This window comes from Aptenodytes forsteri, unplaced genomic scaffold (genome assembly GCF_000699145.1).
Source record: "Aptenodytes forsteri isolate BGI_AS27 unplaced genomic scaffold, ASM69914v1 Scaffold121, whole genome shotgun sequence".
Lineage (NCBI taxonomy): Eukaryota > Metazoa > Chordata > Aves > Sphenisciformes > Spheniscidae > Aptenodytes > Aptenodytes forsteri.
This window is the reverse complement of record NW_008796219.1, coordinates 1,722,777-1,744,951: the sequence shown is the minus strand read 5'-3', so window position 1 is coordinate 1,744,951 and position 22,175 is coordinate 1,722,777. Positions and strand designations below refer to the sequence as shown.

Below are 22,175 nucleotides of genomic sequence, written 5' to 3'. Positions count from 1 at the left end.
ACCTTATTGCAGCCTTTCAGTACTTAAGGGGGGCTTATAGAAAAGATGGCAGCAAACTTTTGAGCAGGGCCTGTTGTGACAGGACAAGGGGGAATGGCTTTAAACTAAAGGGGGGGTAGATTGAGACTAGATCTAAGGAAGAAATTTTTTATGCTGAGGGTGGTGAAGCATTGGCACAGGTTGCCCAGAGATGTGGTGGATGTCCCATCCCTGGAAACATTCAAGGTCAGGTTGGAGGGGGCTCTGAGCAACCTGGTCTAGTTGAAGATGTCCCTGCCCACGGCAGGGGGGTTGGACTTGATGACCTTTAAAAGGTCCCTTCCAACCCAAACTATTCTATGATTCTTTTGCAATTTCTGGTGCAAAACACTTCAGTTTTCTCTCCTGCCTTTGAACTGTGGGCTCCTGCAGCTGGTGCAAGAGTGGTACTTCCAGTTGCAAGTTTTTTTAAAATCCTTTTCCTTTCACGTTTCACCCCTGTACTCACTGGCCCTACTGTGACTTTGCTGGTTACTGCGCTGCTATGCTGTTATTACTCCTTTGTTTTTCAATTGCGTAGCTTTAGGGCCAGCCTGTGACACAGCCTTGACTAAAGGGAAGCACTGCAGTGAAGTGGGAATCCCACTGGCGGTTCCGTCTCATACAAGGGTCCTCCTGAGAATCTGCTCCTGCTTCTCTCCAGACTGTGACAGCTCTGGGCAGAGAGTGACCGGGACTTTTCTCTGCCATTTCTAGCTCCAACAGAAAATGTTAATGCTGCCTGCATTTTGATTCATGATACCAACTGCAACTTGGCACTCCATGAGCAGCAGAAGTTGGGAGATTAAGCTGAAGTTCAATTAATATCTCTGATGAATCCTTATACTAGTCTCCAACATTAACTTAGGGGTTAGTTAATGCTGATACCGACAGTTAACATGCTTGTGCTGTGGCCTCAAAATCTGCTCAGAGAATTGCTTCTGTAAAAAATTGAGAATTTGCATATTCCACTATAAAACTGTGCGTGCAACTTCCTAAGCAAACTTCTAAGTCTCAAACCTGTTTTTTTCATCAATAGTTAATGAACTTATTGCAAGGATCTTTCTTCAATTACCAGCTGGAAGAAATGCAACACAACAGATAATGCACACACTAGACACCTTCATAACTCAAGTTACGGATCACATCTCGCAGGAAAAGCAAGAAGTATGAATTTTCCTTTGATGTTTAAAAATAAGGAATCTTTCACAACACTCATTCTTAACTAATGTAAATCATTCCCTGCAGAGCAACAAATTGAGAACACATAAGATAAATTTGAGAGGGTATTTACTTTGAATACTTTTCAATTATTCTGCTTCCCCTTAAACATATTCTAAAACACATTCTATAGCTTTTTGTACAGTGTCTTTAGTTTGGACTCTTATTCTTACCTAAAAAACATTAAAGCTTGTTCTTGTAGAAAACTGAAGAAATACTTGTTGACAGCAGCAGACAACCATTACACTTTGTGCTATTTAGACTCCTGTGCAGTTACATAGTGCCACATGACTTTCTGATCAAAACAAAAAAACGATGTAAGACAATAAAGTACATGTTAAATACATTAGAAATCCACTAGACGATCTCAGTTTTCTGTTTTCAAAAAGAAGGTATAAATAGGGAACTGTGACTGAATGATGTTATTTCTCTTTGAATCCCATAAAAATTAGTACTAGTACTCAACACCATTCAGCATTTTTATTAATGATCTGTAAGTAAACATAGAATCGTCGGTGGTAAAATTTGCAGATGACACCAAGATTAACAGATAGTCGATACTAATGAAAGCAGTACAGGCACACAAAACAATCCATCATTTACTAATCTAGACATAGTCAAAGAAAATTAATGTTAATATGGCCAAACAGAAAGTCAGACATTTAAGAACAAGAAGTATGAAACCAGGGACTAAATCCTGGAAAGCAATAAATGTCAAGAGTACTCCTCTACTATGACAAACAATTCAACATGGATTCCCTATACAACCCTATGGCAAAAAGTGGACCCACAAACAATGGAGTAGTGAGTACAAAAGTCGGCACTGCTGAGATTTTAAATAGAATCATAGAATAGTTTGGGTTGGAAGGGACTGTTAAAGGTCATCTAGTCCAACCCCCCTGCTGTGGGCAGGGACATCTTCAACTAGATCAGGTTGCTCAGAGCCCCGTCCAGCCTGACCTTGAATGTTTCCAGGGATGGGGCATCCACCACCTCTCTGGGCAACCTGTGCCAGTGCTTCACCACCCTCAGCGTAAAAAATTTCTTCCTTATATCTACCCCCCTTTAGTTTAAATGAAGTTCTATATGCAGTTCCAGCACACTTATTTTCTAAATTGTGGGAAAAAAATGGAGAGAATGTACAAGAGAGCCACAAAAACAATTTGAAGGCTGTAGAAAATGCCTTAAAACAAATAATTTAAAGAGATAATGTTTAGGGTAGCAAAAAGGAGGTTGCATTGTAGCTTGATTACAGTGTTCAAAAACTTTCACAGACAGAAAATAGTGGCTAGCGAGGGACTACTTAATCTAGTGAAGAAAAGCATACCAAGAACTAATGGCTGAAAGTTAAATCTAGACAAATTCAAATTTAAAATAAGGCACATGTTTCTAACCGTGAGAGTGATTGAGTACTGGAATAAATGACCAGAGAAGGGGCTAAGTCTTCATTTCTTGATGTCCTTAAATCAAGCTTGCCTGTCTCTGCAGAAGACTTGCTTTAGCAAAAACCACAAATTGTGCTTTTGTCAGACTCAAGTTACTGGTCTTCACCCTGAAGTAAAAGGAAAATTTATGACCAGGGATCTAGATGGGGTCAAAGAAGATAATCTCATGTCCTTTTTAGTCTTACCCTCTATTAATCTATCAATTTACTGAGTGAGCACAGAGAAAAAACTTTCTGAGTGACTTTTGCCATCTGGATAACAATGGGATCTGTAGCAGATTGTAAATTATCCAGTAATAAATATATGTCAGAAACTATTGAGATGAATATGTTCTTGCAATGCCTTCTAATTTAGAAATTTAGAATTATTTAATATTTTACACATTAATTTTATACTGGGTAATTGAATTAATGTGAAAGGGTTATGCAGACAGGCTAATGAAACGCTCAGCTTAATGTGGTTGGAAAAATCAATGCACTTTGGTCTGTCAGTTAGCAATCACGGATTTAATTGAATAACATGTCAAGTATTTTAAACTGTTTACCAATGTAAATAGAATCCAGCACTATAGTAATGGTAATAACCTAAGATGCTTTCCCTGAATTCCAATCAGATTTGAACATGACCTTCATTTTAAGCTCCAACATGCCAGACGGAGAGCAAACAGCTATCATTATGTCTACAGAGTTTGGTGATTACTCCTGTGATCCTGAAAAAAATATATTTTCTATTGATTCACTCTCTAGAACACAGGTAATGGGTAATCAGTTTGATATTCCTAGCAATGGTTACTCCTTCTCTGTGCATTTATATTGACTTCCACTTCATTATTGTTACTGGGAGGAGGAATAAATCACACAGCAATCTTTTACTAAGCCGATCTGAGAAGTGGTGGAGGCCACTTTGTGCATGATCGCATAAAGGGAACAAGAGGAAGAGCAGAAGCACCTCCTCAGCTTGTGTTGGGTGAGTTCCAAGCACAGCTGTACAATAGATCCTTGCTCTTCTTCTCCTTCACCCTTTTACCACTCCCAGGCAATGATTTCCCAACAGAAGACATGAAAGCAGCAAGGGGGGGGGTCCAAGTTGAAGGAGCTTGCCGCTGCCAGACCAGCGCCAGGAGTAGGTGACGTTTTGGTAATGCAACATGTACATTCCTGTCCCTGTCTCAGATGCAGTAAATGAAATTTTTTTGACAAGATCCAGATGCCTGCAATGCAGATGTTTCCATCTGACCTACCTGTTTATGCTCCCATATCAGTCAACGTAAAGACATAAGTTCTCCTATTTGTACCATTGTTCTTATCCTAAAATAGATGTCTAGAAGCAATGTTATATTGGGCTGTACAAGTATCTATTTCATCCCAGTGATTACAAAGGTCTTTAGGATAGGCAGCTCAGATGGAAACATCTACACTGTAGACATCTGAAGTTAGGAGAAATGAATCCCATGCTGCATGCTTCCAAGCTCTCCTTAGCAAGCTGCAGATGAACACTGCCTCCAAAGTGTCTACTAGGGAGAACCAGGTCTCCGTTTTACTAGCCTTATCACGTGTGCGATGTAAAATTATTATGCCATTTTTTAACTATCAGCAGCCTTGTTTACATGTTCTAGCATATTCTTGATTGTAGTTACGTGTATTACATTCCCCTAGCACATTGGCACCTCAGATGTAATAGAAATTTGCTGTGCTGGGTGCTGTGCAGCAAGTCAAACCCTGCACCAAATTGCTACTAGTTTAAGAAAGGAGAAAAGAAATGAGAAAACAGGCAGATTGATGCGGGGGAGTACACAGATACAATAAGGCAACATTAGTCAGCACAGTAGGCAGTTGTCTTAGCACACTACTGACCTAGCTGTTGCCAAGCTTTTGGGCAGCATCATGGCAAAGGAGAGTTTTAAAGAAGGAAAGGAAGACGACAGAAAGACTGCTCTGTAGAGAGCTGTGGAAGGCATTGTGGGAAAAAGCACAAATGTGTTAATCTGAAAATGTAGCAAATGGGTGATGGAAGCTAGTACCAGAGGCTGAGAGGATGGAGGAATCATCTATGCACTGACTGAGGGACTGAGAAGACTGGTAAACATCTTGAAAGTGAAGAAAAGCAGCCTCTAGTTGGTGCAACCTATAGCAGCCTAGAGTTGATGCAAAAGAAAAGAAGGTACTGAACCACAGATTCATTCCTTCTCGATTTTTCTGTAGTCCTCGTCAATCTTAGATAACACATTTTTTTTGCATTATGTATCCTAAACCAGGATGTAGCATTGCAGTAATAATGTAAAAGAGAACTACAGCTTGCTTATACATTTTACAAATGTATACAGTTCATTAAAATGACTACAGACTATTCTACAAAGATAAGCACTCAACTTGGAGAACGTCCTTATTAAAGCTAAATATTTGACCTTGAGTGACTGTGGTGCATATACACTGTTTTCAAATAATCAAATAATAGAGTTTTTTCCTAGATCTTTAGATGTAGGAAACATACAGCATTTGTAAATTTCTGCTTTTTCTTTATGCTTATGTAGTGCTTTTCCCCCATGGCTTAGTTCAGCATATACCTAGCAGTTTAAAAATATACATTTTGTTCATCTAAGAAAAACATATATTAAAAATTGTGAAATACTCAGACATTATAATTATCCTATTCAACAAAATTTACTTAGATGCAATGCAGAAGATAAAGTAGTTAACAGTGAAGCCAAATTAGCTGCATAAACATACGCAATGCAGCCGTCCTTAGGTGCAATCTAGGGCTGAAGCAATTAATCACAAAATCTACATAGCTGTAACCTGAGGTTGGCCTAAATATTAAATACAATGCATTTTTCCAATCTTACAGTTTGCTGGTTATTTTCACTACCACTCTTTGTTATTAGACTTACTGTGTAGCATACTGTACAAGCATAACATACATCACTTTCCACTCCACTTTTGTGGACTGGTTTTATGATATACCAGGTATTACTGGGTGAAATATATTTTCTCCAGTCAAAGGCAGCCTAACAATTTTCTGCCTTCATGCTGCCACTCACCATTTTCTTCCTTCCATGTCTTTTTTTTTTTAAAAGTCTTTTTTTTCCCCGATGTAATTTCAGAGATTCAGTCTACTGAATAGTACCCCCCTGCACTGGTGCAGGGGAGAAAAGCCAGCTGTCATAGAAAATGCATTAAAGAATTTATAACTCTACATGATTGCAAAGTACTATATAAAATATTGCACCACTTATGAAGCAGTAAAAATCTGTAACATTCGAGACTGATTCCCACATTACATATCCACAAAAAAGAAGAATTAAGGTCTTACAGGCGATTTTGAGCATAAAACGTACCCATATATAGAGATAACGGCTTTGAACTCATACCCTTGCATGCAAGCGTAGTGACCAGCTATTCACTACTACAGATGCCTGAAACTACTTCAGCCTCTGTGGTCTTCCTTGTACACGGAGCCTAAGGAAAGGACCACCACCTACTCAGAGCCCGATTTCTCTCCCACTGTGCTGCTGTTCCTTCCTTACTGTGTAAAGTTTAATTATGCAAACTAGAAAGTTAACTCTTGAAGCCACATACAGGCTACTTTCTAGCTGATCCTTAAATTCTTCCTACTGTTGGAGTCCATGTAGGTTTTAAAAACAAAATTTTAAAGTTCTATCTTCCCAGAAGTTTGAAATATGCTGATAATAGTGTGTGTACAGTTCAGTCTGAAGTTCTCTGATGCAAAGTCCACTAAAAAAACTCTTCCATGCCTCAGAAATTCCACAATACTGCATATTCATTAGACTGAACGATGTGGAAGAAGCAAAAATTCAAGGCCATCTCCTTTGCCATTTATGAGTTTAGTATGAAAATCCAAAGCGATAAATGTTTCACTGCTATGTTGAAGGAGCCATGTACAGTGAAATGTAAAACACGCTGTGTTCACTGATGGATATTAATTTAAATTTTTCAGTTTTCATACCCCAGCCATGTTGGTTATACCACTGCTCAAATAAACCATAAAAGGTGTAGGGAGATTCAGCACCATTTCTTTTAGACAAGAAGCAGAGAAAGTGACCAGGTATTAAAATTCTGGTGCATGAAATCTTTTTGACTGCAAACGGGATGTTAAACATGGAACCAAACAATCCTCCCCCCCCACCATTTTCAGTACATTGCCTAATTGATATTACTATAGGATGGGTAATGTCCATTTCTTTTGCTTTTAAACTAGATCTTTCTGCTGTGTTCTTTCATGTATTGCTCTTAAGTGCCCTTACGCATGTTGCAGTTCAGCACACCATTGTTTGGCACGTTTGTTTCAGAAACAAATACACTCTTATGCAATTGCATTTATCTACAATGACAATCTACAATTTATCTGCCTGAATTTGGTCCAATTTTCTAAACTCTCCAACATCTCAGATTTTACTTTATCCTCTACTCTTTATAATCCCTGTTAGTGTAACAGTGGCAGGTTTGATAAGTGTAAGATTCAGCTCCTGTCGCAGGTCATTTACAAAGACATCAGATATCACTGACTAACTAGCTACGTTCTGAAACTGTTCCCAGGCTTGCTTCGTGAGGACCCGCTGATTTCTGTGCAGAATATAAGGCTCTTACAGTGGTTAAAGTGAAAGGAAAAAAGAGAGACTGAAAGCAATCTCTTCCCCATTATTACCCCAAAGCAAAGTACTTTTTTGACCTGAGAAATTTTACTCACATTCTGGGATTAGACTACTGATGGTACAAAATATTTCTGTTTGGCGAAGATACCCATATCTGCTCCTCTGTATGCAGCTATTTAAAATTCAGCGTAATTTTAAAAATCACTTTTAATATTATGAGAAATGGCTAAGCACTGAAACAGAAATAATAAAGAAGAGAAATTAAAGCAATAAACAAAGCTGTGAGACAAGTGTGTGAGTGCTTGTGAGGTGAGTGTGTGAATGTGTGATAGCATGTGTCAGGCTGGACTAGCCAGTGAGTAGGAGACCCGCAGAGCAGGTAAGAGGGCCCAGGATCCAGGCAGGGATATGAGAGAGGCTGGGGGCCTGTGCTGGTATTGGAGGGATCTGCGAATGGGGGTATGCTTGTGAATGTAGGAAGTGAAGGCATGTGTGTTTTCACTCATGAACTTCAATTCCAATCAGTCAGAGAAGGTGACTGTATTTGTGTTTTATGTGAGTCCTGGCAGGGTTACTCATGGGTGTTGTTAAAGGCAGTGCCCTGTCTGTGGCAGCCTGTGTAGTCAGCCGTGTGTCACATGTGTGTGCGTGCGCGTGTGTGTGTCCCTGAGGTATGTGCTAAGCCTCGCTACCAGCTGAACCTGGAAACATGAAAGCTGCAGTCAATTCCACCGGCGTGGGACAGAGAGACCAGGTCTCCAGGTGCACCAGCCTGGGATCCAGAGGACAAGGAGGAGGAATCCCCAGGTCCTGGGGTCCACCCAAGGCAGCAGCCTTATAACATCCCTCAGCACAGTCACTCGAGTATCAGGAAATGCAGGCACTACAGTTGTTTGTATGGTCCTAATTTGACCTGGTTTGTATTTGTGTTTCAAAATACTGTCTTTAATTACATGATCTCATTTATTTTTTCATATTCAGTGTATAGGCCAGATGATGCTTACCTAATGAGTTGCTACATATCCTTTTTGTGCGGTTCCTAGGCCTCATTTACTGCACAACATTCAAACCTTAATCTGAGGATGAAGTGATTAATTTCCTGTGGGGTCTGTCAATTGAGTATCTAGGCGTTTCACATTCAAGTGATATTTTCATTCTCCAGATGTGTGACTGAGGCACACAGCATCTCAGTGAAGTCACAGCTACAGTTCAGTGCCTGTGTGTTAGCAAGTCAGGAGCATTAAAACAGGGAACACACTATTAGTTTCCCCTCCGCAAAGTCTGGTTTAAATGTCTTTCCTAGCAGATACAGACCTAACTCAAGTTCTCCAGAGCTGCACACAGCTGCCTTCTCCATAAGACCATTTTTTCTGCACCTGCAATCCTTTGGCATGATACGGAACCCCTTTTAACTTCTTCAATTAACGAGAAAGAGGTATGATTGTATTTTTATTACACATTTTTGAGTGTCACTAAAAACAATGCCTCACAATAGGATATATCAGGCAATATAATAAAAAAAACAAAGCAAAAACCCCACACAATGTTTATATAGTCTTGTCAGTAATATATCTCCAAGCACATGTTGGAGGAGATAAGTATGTTGCCCCTATCCTACTGATGAGGAAGCTAACATACTAAGATATGAGAAATGGTTTGCTCTGTATCACCTATCAGGTGAATGACTCAGCTGAGGGAAGAGCCTCTCACGAAGCATTTTTTTCTTCAGGATTCCAAAACACTTCACAACCACAGATATTATTTACTGTATCATCTACACATGGATAAATTCAGCTGCAGAAAGACTACACAGTAATCAGTGAGACAACCCAGTCCCATAATTCTGCAGTCAGTGAAGACCATCAGATTGTAACAGGCTGGGCCATGGAAGAGTTCTGAAAATGCCATCCAAGTTTCTGCATAACTCCAAACAGTACCTACATGACCCACATGTAGAAATTTATCTATTTCCATAGTTTAGCAGTTTATTCAGCAAAAATACATTCCTCAAATGTACTGTTGCTTAAATTTAAATATAAAAATATATTTCTGTTTTTAAGGTAAACAGATATATCAGATAAACAAGAAAAGTCAAGAAATAAAACTTCCAGAAAGAAACGATCAATTTATAAACAAAAAATAAATACTACACTTCTTAAACAAAATACTTGATACAGACTTTATCATTCCAGGTAAGTCCTAAAGTGAAATGTACATACTAATCCAGCTGAAGACTCAGGCCACACAGCATATGCATATTCATGACCAACCAAACACAAAAATCACATGCAGTTATACCCTGTTTATTGTCTTCTGGAGTTTGTAACACAGAAAAATAATTCATTTACCTGAAGGTGTAGAATGTGCATTGACACTGCTCTTCCTGAACAATTGCTACTTTGTTAAGAGTTTGTATATGAAATTTTAACCCCGCGCATATGGACACAGGCAAGGCTTTATTTCCTGTTCTTCACAGGAAGGATATCTGTAATCCAGTAGTGAAACAGACACGTGACTATCTTGGTATGATCTGAAACAAAGAAAACACATTCCTCCTGAAATACCTCTATGACATTTCTGAACTTTAAAGAAAAAGACTTGTGCGAACATCTGTTCCCATTCAATGTTAGCATTTCAGTAAAACCAGTGCTGATACTGGAGCTTGAAGACTAATACATATGTATTTCTAGCTGAACAGGTGCATTTTCTTTTAGGAAGTCAGTTATTTGTATGAGAAACAATTTTGGTTCTATATTTTGGAATATCCTATTTGTTATGATTCAATAATTCAGAAAAAAAGGAGATTGAAATGACATGATCATATGGGTAAGGCTAAAAGAGTACAATCTTCTCCACTTCTTTCTGTCCGGAGAGTAATTTCACACATTATTATTTAACTTACAGTAGCACCTAGTTGAGAATGAGTCATCTTGTACAGACAGCTGCATTAAAGCCTCAAAATGCCATGGCTTCTGTCTTAATTCAGAGATTATCTATGTGACTTTATTTTTAACAACAGGACTTTCTACAGTACTTATCACATTTAAGATGATTCTATAATGTTATGCTAATATAGGTTTCACATTTAATTTCCTTTTCTTTGAATGTTCATTCAAAAAAAAAAAAAGTTGAATTTAATCATTTTGGGGCCTCTGTGTATCCAGCCTGTGCATTGTTGGCACACAGTAACTGTATTACTTCTGGTCTGCAAGCTGTACCCCTCCCACCCCCAGCAATGGAGACATATATAAACGACAACTCTCCAAAAAAAGGCAGTTAAAAGAAGCTTCCAGCTCTTCTGTGAGTGATAATTTCCTAGGCAACAAGGGAAGAGTATATTTGAGGCTTGATACTAACCAACAAAGGGAAAATGTTAATAGATAATGGAATGAAGTTGATGAGTGGAAGCTGAATGAGTTCATAAATTAGGAGATAATGACTTTTTTTTTTAATTAGGCGATCACCTATGCTTTAGTAATTGATGTGAAATGAAAATTAAGTAGCCCTCATTTAAAAAGTTACAGTTTCCAACCAGCAAATGGAGCATTACTTCCAGTCACAGCTCTTCTCCTTTGCCCACTGCACTGTGCAGGATCATGAAGGTGTCTGGCTTCCTTTTGCAAATGGCCGCTGACTTTGTGACAAAGTTCAGCCGAGCCCCCATCACGAGAACTGTGTGTCTATTTGACTTCTAAACATATTCTTCCCTGCATTTTAGGGATTTAGGTAGAGGTAAGTACTTTTTGTTAAAGACTACCAAATAAATGGAAATAATAATAGGACATTTTGTTCTTTTTTACAGTCTGAGAACAATGACACTTTAAATAGCCATGTTCAAACAAAAACTCTTGACCAACCTCAACTTTGTATGGTTGCTGAAGTACAAGGTCAAAGGTAACTTGATGGAGTAACTTGAAGCACAACGTACAAGGTAAGTTGGTGGAGGATGACAACTAGACAGAACAACCAGTATCTCTTAACCATAGAGGATTTTCTTGTTCAAGTATGTTTTCTCATTTAAATGAAGGGTTAAAGATAATACCTTCATGTTGATAATTTTTCTGTTTCAATCTCCTTAGCAATTTCCTCTTCCTGCAAAATATTTCAGTCCCCACCACCAACCCTGTTAGACCTTTCTTTGATATAACTGCAAATATTGGGATCTAAGAGCTCAAGATAAAACAGAACCTTTCTTCTTCATTGTTTCTTTTTTCTTTTGGTTGAACCATGATTCCCAATCTGAATAACATGTTAAGAGATGTGAAGGAAATACCAAAACATGGTCTTGAACCAGAGGTTTTCAATTTGTGGTCTGCAGACCTTGGGCAGTCCATAGCTTTACTCTAAAGGGTCTGTAAAAAGTTACTAAGAAAAGCAAATTTATCATCAGTAGGCATAAACTTGCCAAGTGGGACTTGGTAGCCCCAGTGGAAAATTAGATTAAACCATAACATACATATATGAAGAAATAAAAGAGATATAATGGTATGTTTACTTTGTAAAGTTTACTAATGGAGAATGTGCACTTATATGAAAGAGATGGATCACTTCTCATTTTTTCCCTACTCTTTCCTTCCTTGAATTAAAGACAAAACTGAACAAAACATAGCACCCATTATTATTCCTTTGCTGCTGGCATCTTAAGTAGAACCAACCATGGGAGAAAAAGGGTTAACATATAGCTTCTTGAACTAAAAATAGGTTTATTTTGTAAAAATAATACACCTTGCTAAAATTAAGAAAAATTGTTTTCTTTTCATCATGTTAATAAGGAATGACCTTTTCTTCCAGTACATCATGCCCCAGTAAAAATAAACAAAACAGAAAAAAGGAGAGATAATCAAACTTGTAAAAAAAATTGAGATTACGATGTACTGTACATTTTTATCTTCATAAACAGCCCTAACCTGTATTTCTATAACAAGAACTTGAGTTTGCTGAGACAACATTATTATTCCTTTGCTGCTGGCATCTTAAGTAGTACCATAACCATGGGAAAAAGGGTTAACATATAGCTTCTTGAACTAAAAATAGGTTTATTTTGTAAAAATAATACACCTTGCTAAAATTAAGAAAAATTGTTTTCTTTTCATCATGTTAATAAGGAATGACCTTTTCTTCCAGTACATCATGCCCCAGTAAAAATAAACAAAACAGAAAAACGGAGAGATAATCAAACTTGTAAAAAAAATTGAGATTTTGATGTACTGTACATTTTTATCTTCATAAACAGCCCTAACCTGTATTTCTATAACAAGAACTTGAGTTTGCTGAGACAACAAGTTTTTGTAGTAACTCTTAACTTTTATCACCTGTTCATTGGGAATGAAATCTAAAATTTAAAAAAAACCTGGGCAAGATGACCTATTTTTCAGCCAAAAGTAGGAAAAAAAGCATAATTAAAAGCCTAATTCAAGGTAAAATTTCAAAGCACTATATTCTCATTCACTGAAATTCCTGAATTACGAATAGAATGTATTGCTAAACTCTGCTGAGGCAAATTAATATCTAGCAGGTGTTTAATTATGCTTTAATAATTGATAACAATGTATTTTCCTCTTTCTTATCTTGTTGTACCTCATGAATATCAAATCAACTACTACGGTTACACCACTGCGAACTTGGAATGAGATTAGAATTGAGCCCGGAGTGGCAACAGTTACTAGGAAAAAAAAAATCAACTGGAAGAGTAAACAATTTCAGGCTGTATCAGCAGAAACATAAACTAATTTTAAAAATCACTCAGAAAATTGTTTTCTGCTTTTTCAAGTGACAAATACGTACATCAGAAAATTAGGGTAGTTGCATGGATTTGTTTCTAATTTGCTTCTGTTTTCTCTTCTCCCTTCAGTTTGACATTTCTGCTATATAAAAGTAAAGAGAGCAGCTTGCCTCAAGGCTGCAAAACCCAACAAATTCCTACTGTATTGAGTAGAATTTGGATAAAGCCTGTAAGGAATATCCTGAATGTGGTCACTTCAACAGTTCCATTTTGATTTAATCAACAGAAGCTGAATTAGGTCATTTAATAAAGGGCCAATACCATTACCACTATTCCTGCTGAGTCCTACTTAGTTTGCAAATGTGTATTACATCCAATGAGACTATCTGATTATAATTAAGATCATAGAATCTAGGCTTGAAATTAATTATTGAATGCACAGAAGGATTTTGTTCCATGCATATGTGGATACTTCAGATCTATCAGAACCTTAAAGGCTGTCATACTCCATATGTACACTTTAAAGAATACCTATGTAAGAGTGTCCTTTTCAAAATGTATCAGCTATGAACTCTACAGGCAAGAATTCTCTCTTTTCTGTGTTTCTACATGTAGCATGCATGTAGAATGCATGCAGTAGGCTCCAGTCTTGACTAGAATCTTTAGCCACTATCATGCCGTAAATTATTTAATGACATTACAAGCAGTAGTCCCTTCTTTGAATGTTATTGCTAAGCCTCTGATGGCTATGACCTTAATTACTCTGTTACCACACTACTACCAGCTCAGTCATTACTCTTCAAAGGACTTAGAGCACTATCTAAAATGGTTGAGATTCTCTCGTGCCATGGCAAGCGCTCTCAACTCTGATTAAATTCTTTGGGAGGCAAGAAAATTCAGCACATCTTGTAGATTTGGCTGATGCTGCAACAAATGTACTAATGACAAGTAACAATGACTGTTTAAATGAAGACTACTTGGAAAATGAATTATTATAGCTTCTATGGACTACATGCTGATCCCACATTCACTTGAGGAACTATTAACTGTCCAAGAAGAAATTCTACTAAAATTATAGGGTTTATAATAGAGAACAAAAGGAGCATGAATGAAATCAGACTTGTACCTCAGGGTTAAAAGATTTAGTAACAGAATAATTTTTCTTTTTATGAATGACTTTATAGCATCATTTTTTATAAAGAGTGACTTTACATTTTTACATAATCAATGGTATTTTTAAAAAACTTAAACCAGATGTTTATATTTAAACAAAAACAAAGCTGTAAATCAAACTTTGGCATGCAAAATCTACATGTAAAGAAGCCACATAGGTAACCAAGAAGAAATTAAATAATGGGCTTTATTGATTATTATGCATGTAAAATTAATCCTTAACTGGATGAGTGAAATCTCCAAGATAAACAAGTTAATTCCTGTGATTTAAAAAGTCTACAAAGAGAATGTATTAAAAATATGCTTTAAACATGATAAAATCTTAAAACAGTTAAGATTTAAAAAATATTGTTTTAAGAACGTGAATCATCTTGTACTCTATAGTTGCTGCAAAGTATGAAAAGTTTCTGTATTGATCATAATCAAACAAGAAACAGGGAAAATCACTGTATTTTCAGTGGGAATTATGCTTTCAAATCTTGTATAAGCATATATTTACCACTATATAATTATTTACAGCTTCCTAACACAAAAAACCTGTGACAAATCTGAATTTTAATCCACACAAAAAAGAACATCAGTGAATGAACGTGAGTGAATGGAACCTACCAGGAGGCATCATGGATTGTTCTTGGAATTGTTTCAAAGCATCCTTCAATCTCTCAATATCCTGTAGCAATACAAGGGATTTCAGCTGATGCAGGAGAGTCACATCTGAGGAACAGATGGTGCGAGATTCAAGATATTGTAAAAGCTCTTGGGCAGTTGCTGAATTTACAGCAGAATCTGTGCCTTCTGATTTATCTGGAAAAACAATTGCAAAAGCACATTAAAAATACTCAGTGAGCGCAGAGAATTTTCCTAATTATACTTTCTTTTCAAAGACCCCATCTTCCTTTTTAGTATAACTTACAACCAAATATCAGGTACTAAAGAGCAGCTTGCTCCTCCCATTTTTCGTTAAATGTTAAAACAATGGTAAGAGGGGAAAGTATCAAAGTCAAAAATTAAAAAGGACAAAAGGATTCATAGTGACAGAAATGCAAGAGGAATCTAAGTTTTCAAAATTAGCACAGAAGAAGGTGTGATGAAGAAACTGTACTGTGGCCAAAGCACTGTGGTTTTGCTTCCTACACACTATGTATTATAAAAATGCACACACGTGGAGACAGGGAACAACTCTGTGGAACTACTGCAAAGCACTTCTGGAGGCATCCAATTATCTTGTTACTGTACTTTTACGTTTTTACTTAAAAAGAGGGTATTACAGCATGCAAGGCAGCAGAGAAGGACATACATTGTTTCTACAGCACTAAAGCATAAATTCATTCTTCCATTCCAGTAACAATGTATAGTCTGTCCCTTTAACCAGACTCCCTTTATTTCTTCTGTTTTTACCAGCAAGCCAACTGAGAAGAACAGATTTTCCTGATTCAGCTTTCTGACATAAGTACAAGAAGTATAATCCAATGTGACCATTTGAAAATGCTGCTAAAAGCAATGGCTTCCAATTTTTTTCTAAAAAAAAATGGGGAGTGTTAAAGTCACTCAACTATAAAAGGCAAACAGCATAATGTCAGATCTATATATAAACTGGGATTTGCCTAACAAGAAAGTTAGTCACATTCTGATTTATGGATGTGACATCTTATCTGCAGATGAACTTTCTTCTATCTGAGAATTTCTCTCTGTGGATTCCAAGGTCCTCACTGGCTCAATGGTCCAATCTGCAGGTTTGACAGCAGGGCCAGTCAGTCTGTCAACCACTGCTAAAACCTGAACTTGACTTCCAGGAAAGCTGGAAGCTCAACACTTTCTCTTAAAATTCAACATTCAACACAGCTGTGGATAACTGACCAGGTTTCTGTTCTGGGTCATGTAGTAACAGCAGAACTGTTAACTGAGTTTACAATCTTGCTCAGCTACTCTGGAGTTACACTACAGCAAATGCACATATTCTAGCTTACTTAGCCGTACACTGAAGTAGTAAAGTTCTTATTTTTGGTGATGGAAATACAGTAGCCAGAAAGTAGGATGGATTTCGAATGCTAGGCTTAGTATGAAGACCTGACATGGCAGAAATATTTTAACAGTAAGCAAAGAAAATTCTATATATAAATCTTGAAAAAAAAATTAACATGAAATCCCTGATGTCATCTTAACAGGGGTTTTTAAGTAATTCTGTAGTCAAAGATGAATTTTATGAGACTAGGAGGTGACAGCTCTGAGTTAAGATGGACTCATACAGGTAGGTAAGCTGTTTAATATTCTTCATTCAGCTCCACAAAGACAGTCAAGGCCATGCACTTTGAAAAAAAAATTTCACTGCTTTTTTCCAGTTTTACAAGACAGTTATCGTTTTAAAGCTATGTTCTGAGCTAAGCAACTAAAGAACACACCACCTTGCCCTTAAGAAAACATATTTAATTCTAGATGATACCAACATAATCTGGTGTATGTACACATAATTACTATACTTACCATTAAAACTTCATTCTCTCTGAAAGGCATTTATGACATAAGCACCATACAAGCAGCTTTTTAGGAAGGCAACAGAAGAAACATATAGCAGGAATTTCTCTGATTTTAGCGGCCAGATGAACATTCAATAGGCCATTAGGGATAACAGCCATGCAATCCTTTTTAAAGTTCTACGGAATGTGCATTGAGCATCAGTTCACATCCATCTTGTTCACAAGTGCTTTATGCCAATACGCTTTCCCAGTGCCTACAGTATCTTCCCCTTTCCTCTTGGATGCTGTCTGTCTAGATTTCCTTATATATCACAAATAAATCTCCTCCTGGGGAGGAGAACTTTCTGAAAAGTAGGTTGGTTCAGAGATAGTAAGCATGAAAGTAATTTAGGATAGCAATTATTGCCCTCATTTGAAGCTCTCTGAATGCAAGTAATCCTTCCGGATGTTTGCTTGCAGAGGAAAGAAGATTTTGGTCCAATTTAACCACTACCTTTACCCCAAGTGCATTGGAATGTTTTAAAAAAGAGCAAGGAATATTATGTATATTTTCAAAGACAGAGAAACAAAGATATTAGAACCACAGTTTTTTATATTGGTGTGGATTCTTACATATTCATGTACCCACCAGAAAACGGGACAAATACTACGTACTCGCATGTCTTACTGAGTTCAAAAGAGACGCTTCTCCAGTAGATTTGGCCCATTCTACAGCAATAATAAGTGCATATCTATTTTCCCCTATGCGGTAATACTCATGAAAAGAAAGGAGAAAGAGTGGTACATACTGTCAGCAAAATAAATTTGTTGTGTTGCCTGCAGGAAGTCCAGAATGCTATCTGCCTTTTCATCTATGTCTTTTAAGCCTGCTGCTTCTTCTCTGTTTTTTTTGTCAGGCTGATACGTAAAATCCACACCGGTAGTTTTTGTTACCAAGCCAGCTGCTCTCATTTTTTCTTTCTGTCGCTTCTTCTTCATTTTCCTCTTTTTGTTTTTGCTTATTTTGGGACTGTCTATCTGCTGCAGCTGTAAATTATCTTGAACAAGAGTCTCTTGCATTCCAGATTCTGTTTGTTCTCCATGTAAATTATTAGAGTTTTGCAAACTGTTCTTTTGTTTCTTCCTTCGAATGCGCTTTCTCTTGGTTTGTCCTTGATATTCCTCCTCTGCAGATTCAAAAGAGACATGATAGTTGTAAATAAGATCTGTAATAAGCATTTTGGAACTGCATACAATGAAATATTACTCCCTTCAAATTCTGGGATCTCTGAGTGGCTCTAACATTACTTTTATGCTTAGAATGCCTTTCAGTACTATGTCAAAGCCAACTTTTCTGAAGGCACTGAGTAAGAAGACAAGTTCTTTTCCCTTCTGCTTTCAATAAAGACTGTACTCTCCTTCATGCGACATATTTGACATCACATTTACTTTCTTAAGGCAGATAATAGGGTTCTATACAGAGTGAGGTCAAAAGGATCGCCAGGGAAAAAAACAGTATGGGCAGGCTGGGGGACACGGGATGAGAGAGCTCCCCCAAGAGCCCCACACCACCAGTTGGTAGACTTGACCAAGAATGCAAGAAGAATGCATGTAATTCACAATAAAAGATGATAGCGTTTATATCAACGATATCCCTCCATGATAGTGCTGTGCCTTAAAAACACCAGGCATCTGTTTCTGATTCTTCTACTTTCTCCTCCTTAAACATTCTCCTCCTTTGGGATATCTTACTGCTAGCTCAGCCTTGGACATCAACTTTATAGGGAAAGCATGCAAGGCATCAGTGACCTTGGCAAGTAATCGCTGATCTCTTTAACAGCCTGTCTTGGTTCTGTCATTCCCTTGCTACATAATAATTTCCTTACTAGCGAATTCTTCAAAAGGCTCAAATGTTGAGGGAAAGAAGTCTCTCTTGCTCTCCAAGACCGCTTTCATGCTTCTTTACTCAGATCTTATCCCTGTACACAAAGCCAGAGTTCTAAAGTCATCTCTGACCCTGAACTGACTGCCTCTCCTACACACTCCTGCGTGTAAGCCCTCCTGGCACTAATGAGGGAAGACTGCCAGAATCCATCCTCCCTTTGACTGCACTGCTGCTGAAGTCCATATTCATGCCTATAGTAATTCCTGTCTAATTAACTGAAAATCCCTCTTCCATGGTCTAACAAAATCCTCACACTTTTAAACATCATGGAGTGCAGAATGCCAGTGTTCTTCTAATGTCTTGCTCTAGAAAGTTAAGCCATTTATCCTTCCTTCAACCTCTACCTGCATGTTTCTAAATTCCTCACAGTGCACTGAGCCCAGTGTTCTTATTTATCTGGCTTTACGCCATTGTCTTAGGGTCAAAGAATCTTTGCTTGGCTAATGCTGGTGTAATGCAGGAGAGACACCTGAAGCCCAATGGTTGTTTCCAAATGATCTGCATCATCTCCTGAACTGCCACTGACATTCTCAGCTTGTTTGGCTTTCTCATCACTCCTCCCCCTACCTGTCTTTGCCTCTATTTTATCCATGATTGGAGGCCCTCTCTTTCATTTCTGTTTCTTTTTCTGTCTTGAACTCTGTCAGCTCTGAGCCACTTTCTCTCTTTAAATATCACTACAAGACTTTTAGTTCTTTAGCTGACACATGACTCACTGCAAAGCAATTTTCCATACTTTCTATGAAGAAGGCTGCATAAAAATAAATTTGCTGTATTGTAATTGAACACCATGGCATGTTAAAGACACACCAAACGTCACCTCATACCCACAGTGTGGAATGTTTCGCACGCATGGTATTTGAGCTAAATATCTTTATACGTGATTTGGACATATGGGATGTGGGAAAAATAACGTCTGTGTCGTCCTGTAGGAATAAAATATCAGAACTGAAGGCAGATATGAATGGTGAAAGATACTATAAACAAAATATCAATGTTTCCTCTTAAGATCTAATTTGGATTTTCATGGGAGTATTTGTGTTATAATAGGTGAATTTCACTGTAAACATAGATACATTGTTCCGTAAAATTTCTCAGCCCTCTGTTAACCTGAACCACAGTGTTTGCTAATAAAGCTACTCTAATCTGTGCTCTCAGCAAAGTGGCCCAGCATGCTCTTTAAGCATCCAAGAATCACTAAATCTCAGCACAGCTACAGCATGTTGTGCAGCCAAGCACCCTCAATTGGTTTGAAGCCACTTGAAAAAAAATGGTGCAGAAGGCGGAACAGGGCTTAAGAAAATTGATGTTTTGAGTCAAATCCAAAAGTTTGCTTATCCTTAGTAGCTCAGGACAGCAGAAGGTCTGAAGAGACCAGGGTGAGGCTGTCAAAACACAGAATGAACGAAGTCTTCCTATGTGTATGTTATTAAGATAAATACCCAACTGAAAGGAAATCAGAACTGTGCTGAGTTTCCTCCAACACAGAAAACAAGTCAAATGCAAGACTTTACCTAGTTCTCTTGAGGAGTTAAACTGGCAGTCCTCTAGCAGTTTTTGTTATTCTTTGCCCCATATTTTAATGTCTTTTTAGTATCTACTGCTCCATGTGTGGGAGCTACTAGCGATGCAACATCAGAAACAGATGAAATTAGATGTTGACAAATGCAAACCAATGGACACAAAAGGGATTAATTTGAACAACTCACTGCTAGGGTTAGAGCGAACTATTATCAGCTGAGGAAAAACAAAAGAAAAGCCAGACCTGTGCATCAGTATGGAAAGCTCAATGAAAACATTTTCTCAGTGGGTATCAGTGATCAGAACAGCAAACACCTTGTTTGCATACATAAGAAAGAGGATCGAAAATAACAGGAAAAATTTAAAAGCTATTATACAAATCTGTTGTACTCTTCAAGCTTGTAATGCTATGTTTCTTAGCATAGTCCCAGCACGGTAAGACTTTGGCAGACAAGAGGAGGACTCTCACAGAAGTTACCAGAGAAAGAAACTCCAAAAAGATTCGTACGATTTGACTTGCAAGAAGGAGTAATAAAATGGGCTCTGTTTCTTCCTCCTCATGCAAGAACAAGGTGACATATAATTAAACTGAGCAGCTTCACAAGCAAATAGAAGAAAGTAAATACTTGTTTTACAAACGGTACAGTTAGCTTATTGAATTCACGTGTGTGTGGTATGCATAGGAGCCAAGTTCTTAATGGGATTCAAGAACTGGTTGTTTATATAGCCAGCAAGGCTACCCGATTATAACACCTATGCTAAAACATAAGTAAGAGTTGTACAAGAAATATAAACCATAATGTTTAGGTCACAGCCCACACAATGATCTTAACAAATGAAATGTTCAGAGGGATTCACCTCCCACAACTTTAGCTGTCTGAAAAGAAAATAGTGCATACTTAGACCTATGCTCCCTCTGATAAACCAAGAGATGCTAGCATGTTCAGAAAGCAATTTACCTCATCCTAAACCAGCTGGGATGGAAATGCACCCTGAAGGTCTTCATCTCTCTCTCTCCCCTTCCATTAACTACAAAGGAAATGTAGACAATGAATTTGGACTAGATGCTTGCAACAATTGAGAAGAATTAGTCTCTTTTACAAAAATTAACAGTATGGAGGAAGGTGCTTCTTAACATGAGTCTGCTCATCAGACTGATTTTTACTAGTTAACAAAATCCACTGTTTTATTAAAAAAACCCTTTTGACTGATTCTCTACAATTTCAAACCAGTAGGGAGGCCTGATAAATTTCAATAGATATGAATTTGGTTCTAATAATTTTTTCCACTGACTGAAGAGGTTTGTTATGTCAAAGCACCATAATTATAACAAATGCAGGGAATATATACTACACAAGCAATCTTAGTAAGCTGTTTAATACAAACTTAAGCAATGTCGATAGGAATATCAGCTTTTGGACCATACTAACTATAGCCACAACTGTAGCTACAGCTTGTCCTAATTCCACAAGAGCTGATGACTCTTCTCCTTCTGTTCCATAATGGCCTGTCACCTCTCTCCCTCCTGAGACGCATCTCTGCTCCACAAGTGGCTTAATTTATCACATAATCCAATTATCCAGAAGCAATTGTCTTTAACTTGTTTAGTTTGGACTTGGTGCCCTCTCAGACTGAGAAAAGTGGCTTCCAGACAGAATGCTCACATACATTTTTCCGGCCACGGTTGTAATTTCATAAGCATTTCTTTCAGCCTTAATAAGAACACCCTCCTCAGGAACTGTTCAGAGTTAAAAATAACTGTTTTCTTTGGGGTTTTCTTTGTTTTAGTCTAGATTACTTTCCTGATGCAGTTTACCATGCAGCTGCACAGTCACGCTAGCCTGACTGACAGAATGATATGGAAGTGGCAAGGAGCAGCCTGAAAAGGAAAGTCAGCACCAAAAGAAAAAGTCATCTTCTAACAGCCTATCTGATCTGGTCTGAAACATCAAAAAGTTTTCTCCATGCAAACTGCATGTCTCCTTAACAGAACAGAGGCAAAAATCGGTCAAAAAACAGACTTAAAATGAAATCGAGAACTCAGTTTATAGATACCGCTTATTGAATT

At 37.7% G+C, this 22,175-nt stretch overlaps 1 protein-coding gene across 1 annotated transcript in view; it reads right to left on the bottom strand.

Moving 5' to 3' along the window:
* Positions 1 to 9,575: 9,575 nt before the first annotated feature.
* ERICH1 (glutamate rich 1) overlaps positions 9,576 to 22,175 on the bottom strand; it is a 110,618-nt gene continuing 98,018 nt past the window's right edge. The window contains exons 5-7 of the mRNA XM_009288936.1: positions 17,451 to 17,828; positions 14,798 to 14,992; positions 9,576 to 9,823 (exon numbers count right to left, since the gene is read on the bottom strand). Coding sequence (XP_009287211.1) covers positions 9,750 to 9,823; positions 14,798 to 14,992; positions 17,451 to 17,828 — 647 coding nt within the window. The 3' untranslated portion in view covers positions 9,576 to 9,749. The remainder of the gene's footprint in view (positions 9,824 to 14,797; positions 14,993 to 17,450; positions 17,829 to 22,175) is intronic.